Below are 5,643 nucleotides of genomic sequence, written 5' to 3'. Positions count from 1 at the left end.
ATAAGGACCATTAAATTTATCAACTAATTTTGGTGAACGACCGACAGGGACTACATGTTCTTTAAGTAAAACTTTATCTCTAAGCCTAAATTCTGGAATTTTGGTATTTTTGTCGTATCGTTCTTTCATTTTTGCTTGTTTAAGCTTAATATTTTCAGCAGCCAAATCTTGGGTAATTTTGAGGTTTGAAATTATTTCTTCTAAATGGTGTTTTGCATCTTTTGACAGATTGTCTTTTGGCAAAACAGATGCATCAAAAGGTAAGTTCATCTCCTTGCCGAACACCATTGAAAAGGGAGAATACTCTGTTGATTGAGTAGATGGAGAATTTCTAAAAGCCATTAAAATACCAGGGAGTTTATTTGGCCAATTGTTTTGGTCCTTATCACTATATGCTCTGACTGCCTGTATTAATGTGCTATTGGTCCTTTCCACTAATCCATTTGTCTGAGGATGGTAGGAACTTGTATGATGCCTTGTAATATTCAACATTTCACATAAAGCATTCACCAAATTCGATACAAAATTTCTACCAAGATCTGTGACTAAACACTTCATTGCACCATAACGACTAATAATCTCACGAAACAAAACCTTTGCAACCTCAGAAGCTTCTTGAGTTTTCATAGGAAAGGCCTCACTCCATTTTGAAAAAGAATCTACTAAAAGCAACACATAAGAATAACCTTCATTAGTTTTACTAAGTTTCAGAAAATCCATATGCCATCTTTCAAAAGTTGTGTCAACTGGCAGAGGATTAAGAGGTGGTTTCTTACCCTTTGTATCTCTTTTAATTCTCTGACAGCGATCACATGATCGAATGTAGTTTTCAATACTTTGGTGCATTTTAGGCCAAAAGTACTTTAGACTCAAAGCATGATAAACACGTTCAATCCCAAGATGTGCACCACCTACGAAACTATCATGATAACTTAAAAGAGCATCCTCTCTAAGAGCTTGAGGGAGACATAATTGTTTAATCCACTTTTCACCATTGTCAACTCTGACTCTCTTCTGAAACCATTTATACAGAACATTATTACAGATAGAGTAATCTTGAGCAGATTTTTGAACTTTTGAACTCTGATCATTGTCTGCAGGAAGAATACCCTGAGTAAGAAATTTGTACATATTTCCAAAATCATGACAATTTTGTTGCAACTTTGCAATAGCAGGAAGGTTTGACAATTCTGGTCTGGCAATAACGGGATCTAATGGAGCAACCATAGTGTAATCATCATAAAAGAATTCCACTTGGATACTCTCAAAAGTCTTATCATTGCCACTAGCTTGTGTTCTAGTATTCACTTCAGATACCTTTACAGCTGCGACTTCATTTTCATCGTCAGGCTGTTCAGGATATGAGCGTCTACTGAGAGCATCAGCTACTTGATTGTTACAACCTTTTCTATACTTAATCTCAAAATTGTAATGCTGCAAGTCCATTGCCCATCTTGTAAGTTTACCTGTATTTGCCTTCTGGTTCATAAGATATGTCAATGCTTTGTGATCAGTATATATAGTGAATTTGCCAGTAGCAAGATAAGTGTTAAATGTTTTTACACCTTGAACTACTGCATAACACTCTTTTTCAGTTGTATTCCAAACCTGTTCAGTTTTGGATAAACTTTTACCACCAAAAGCAATGACACGCTCTTTTCTCTGACTGTCTAATTGACCTAGAACAAAACCTATAGCTGAATTTGAAGCATCACAAGTCAGCATAAAGGGTTTATTCATGTCAGGGTAAGCCAGGACAGGAGGTGTTAATAAAGCCTGTTTCAAATTGTCAAAAGCTACCTGACATTCCCTATTCCATTTAAAACTTCTTTCTCTTTCCTTCTTTAACAACCCATTTAAAGGAGTGGCAATCTTAGAATATGAATCAACAAAGCGTCGATAATAATTGCACATTCCCAAAAATGAGCGGACCTGTTTTTGTCTTGTAGGGACAGGAAAAGTACTAATAGCTTTTGTCTTTTCAGGATCCACCTTAATACCTTCTTTTGAAATGATGTGCCCTAAGTATTTCACCTCTTTTGCTGCAAACACACATTTGCTTGGTTTCAATGTGAGATTTGCATCACGAAGACGAGTGAAAACTTGTTCTAGATGCGAAAGATGCTCTTCAAAACTCCTACTAAATACCAAAATATCATCCACATAAACTAAAACAAATTGCCAATTAAGACCACGTAAAACATTAGACATGAGCTGTTGAAAACTAATAGGAGCATTTTTAAGACCAAAAGGCATTCTGAGAAATTCATAGACACCATTGCGAGTAATAAAAGCTGATTTATGTCTGGTTTCCTCGTCCATCTCGACTTGCCAAAATCCACTGTGAAGGTCGAGACAACTCAGAATTTGAGGCTGCACCTCACCAATCGTGTCAAATACGTTTTCTAGCCGTGGAATTGGAAAGGACGAATTTTTTGTTTGAAGGTTCAATTTTCTAAAGTCCACACAAAATCTGTACTGCTGAGGCTGACCCGGTGCAGTTTTCTTTTTCACTAATATAACAGGTGAATGATACTCACTAGTTGATTCTTTGATGATGTTGTTTTTCTTCATTTCTACCAAATGCTTTTCTGTTTCTTTATGCATATGAGGAGACTGGTTATAGAATCCCATTTTGACTGGCCTGGAATCCCTAAAAGTTTCAATTCTGTGCTTGTACCTATTAGTAAAACCTAATTCAGACAAATTAGTAGCAAAAGTATCTCTATATGAAGCTAGAAATGTCTGCATTTTCTGTCTCTGCTCAGAATTCAAATCAGATGTGCTGAAATCAAAATTAATAGGTTCCTTGGCTTCCTTAGTTTGCTGTAAACTAGCAACAGATGGCATGTTATTATCTAAATCATGAATACAATTTGAATCGATGTCTGATACAGAAGCAAGCACTTTTGTTGCGGGAATGTGTATTTTCTGATTTGTAGGATTCATCAATCTTATGACCGCTCTTTTCTTAATAATTTTGACCAAACATTTAGCACTCGTAAGATTGGAATCCGCTAAATTACTTACTGGTTCCAAAAGAACTATTTCTCCTGAATTTCTTTTTGAAATTTTGACACCAACATTCATTTCACAAAATGGAGAAATAGTGACAGGGTAATACGTTCTAGCAAGACCAGTACTAGACGTCTGTATCATACATACTTTAGGTATATCTGCATTTTCTTTATCTGGTACCTGTAATACACTTTTAGAAAAATCAATATTAATCTTGTTTGCATGTAAAAAATCCCAACCTACTATAAAAGAATGATGTAGCCCATCTATAACATAAACATGATAATTAAAAACAGCACCTTTAAATGAAATTGGTAAATTAACTTTTCCTAGCACTTGTAACCTATGTCCACTTACACCTTTAATTGATGGAATATCTGATTGCAAAAGTTTATCAGAAAGGGCCAACTTGCTATAAAAATCAAAACTACAGCAAGTAATTTCTGCACCAGTATCAATCAATGCATGTGTTTTTCTGCCATTGATATCAATAATTGAAGTATTTTTCTGCATAGGCAATACCAAATTTACCTCTGCAAAAGAATTTCTACCTCTGTGCCTATCCTTTGACAAATGCCTAGGGACAGGCGCGAATCCCTAGCGATGAAATGGGGGATTTTGACCAGATTTTTGAGAACCTTTGCATTTACGACCATAATGCCCTATCTTATGACAATTAAAACACTCTTTATTTCTTGCTGGGCAATTAGTACCACAAAACATACCACAATTTTCACATGAACCATCATCTTGTTGTTGTTGTTGCTGCTGCTGGTGATATGGATTCTGTACTGCTGCTGGCATTGGTTGGCTGTACTGTTGTCCATTATACACTGGCTGTTGTTGAACGTATTGTTGTTGCGGTACAAAAGCTTGTTGTTGGTAACCCTGTCCTTGTCGATAGTTTGGTCTTGGTCTGTTGTACCTGGTTTTGTTCTGTTGTTGAGGCTGGTTTGGTTTTGCCATGTTGATCGAGGTATGCAGTCTTCTGATTTCCTCCAATGGTTCCTGCATCTTGGCCTCCAGTATTGCTGCAATCGTATCAGCAGTTATTGACGATGCTGGTACAAGTTGTTCTGATTTTTCTGCATTTTCTGCAATTGCCCGTAACTGTTCCAATGTAGTTGGCTTTGGGAAAGTGTTGTGAACTGTTTTACCTATCTCCCCTCTGAAACCTTGAATAGCTATACCTATTTTAATGTTGTCAGGAATGTCCTGTCCTGTGGTTTTTTCTTGTAATCGCGCCATAAACTCATCCACTCTTTCGTTTTGGCCTTGTTTTAATTGGAGAATGTTAACATCAAATAGCCCTTGTGATTTTTCAAAACGTTTGAAAAATTCATCCTTTAATAGCTGTAACGAATTTTGAACAGTTTGTGTAAGTGTGGCAAACCATTGTTTTGGAATACCGTCTGCCATAAAGAATGGGAAGGAATTACACTGTTGTTGTTCGCACATTTTTTGTATGAGGGTCCAACGTATAAAGTATCCCCACCATTGTGATGCGGATGATTTCCCATCATAATTGTTGAGGTTAATTCCCGAAGGCATGTTCACACTTACTTCTCTTATCACTTGGACTACTGCAGGTGTTGATGCTGTTGATGCAGTTGATACTGTTGATGTTGCTGATGATGTTGATGCAGTTGATTCTGTTGATGTAGGTGTGGTCACGGTTGATGTGTTTTCTGTTAATAGGACAGGTACTGTTGATGTTGAAGCTGTTGAAGTTGAAGCTGTTGACGTTGAAGCTGTTGTCTCTGTTGCTTGTAAATGCACTCTTGCTTCTGGTCTTAATGTATCCTGACTGCGGAGAAGGTAGCTATTCAGTGGTGCTGGCATTTGTACGTTGCTGATTCTATCTTCTTTCTTGTTTTGGGACTAGCTTTGGATCTTTCGGTCTCTCCACCAAATGTTGTACCGACTTTCTGTGCTGTGTCTGATGACTTTTAGCACCTGGTGTAAAACAAGAGAAAGTTCTAGTAAATATAAATGTTTATTTCTTGAAATCAGTAATCAAAGTGCTACAGATTTTACACAATAAAATAGCAAGTCTCACTTGATAATAAATTTAGAATTTCACAAATGAACTAAATTAAGGGACATAACTCTATGCAAATTTTAACTAATTAAATAAAACTTGCCCAAACTATATTTTATCAAGTGAAACAGCTTTACAAAACTTTAGGTACGGGTTAATGCATAATACAATATGCTAAATAAACCGAATCATTTCGACTAAAAGAATACTTAATTTCAAATGTTTTGCATAATAATTTGTTGTTATGGAAACAATAAACTTTTAAAATTAATAAAATCATTGCCATACTATCTTAATATTTAATCGCATAAAATCTAATACCAAATACAATTTATTTCTGAATAAATTGGAATGTAAAATAACTTTGCATAATTCTTAAACAGTATTTACCCTTTTTGCAAAATATTAAAATAAAGAATATACCCATGTTGCTTAGCAACAAACATGTACTCCTGTCACGAGTTCCGTGTATGTGTGTAATACAATCAAATTAACTAAATTTAATTTAAATATAAGTTCAAAAGTCAGTTCAAAATGTTTAAAACAATTTTGTAAACAAACTGAAATCCTGCGGACAAGTGTCG

General features: G+C 35.6%; 1 protein-coding gene across 1 annotated transcript; it reads right to left on the bottom strand.

Moving 5' to 3' along the window:
* Positions 1 to 3,615: 3,615 nt before the first annotated feature.
* Positions 3,616 to 4,860, bottom strand: LOC139511092 (M-phase inducer phosphatase-like). Its single transcript, XM_071297663.1, has one exon. It carries the CDS (start codon positions 4,858 to 4,860, stop codon positions 3,616 to 3,618), a length of 1,245 nt encoding a protein of 414 aa, XP_071153764.1.
* Positions 4,861 to 5,643: the final 783 nt, after the last annotated feature.

Source organism: Mytilus edulis, chromosome 2 (genome assembly GCF_963676685.1).
Source record: "Mytilus edulis chromosome 2, xbMytEdul2.2, whole genome shotgun sequence".
Taxonomy (NCBI): Eukaryota; Metazoa; Mollusca; class Bivalvia; order Mytilida; family Mytilidae; genus Mytilus; species Mytilus edulis.
This window is presented reverse-complemented; position numbering and strand designations above follow the sequence as displayed.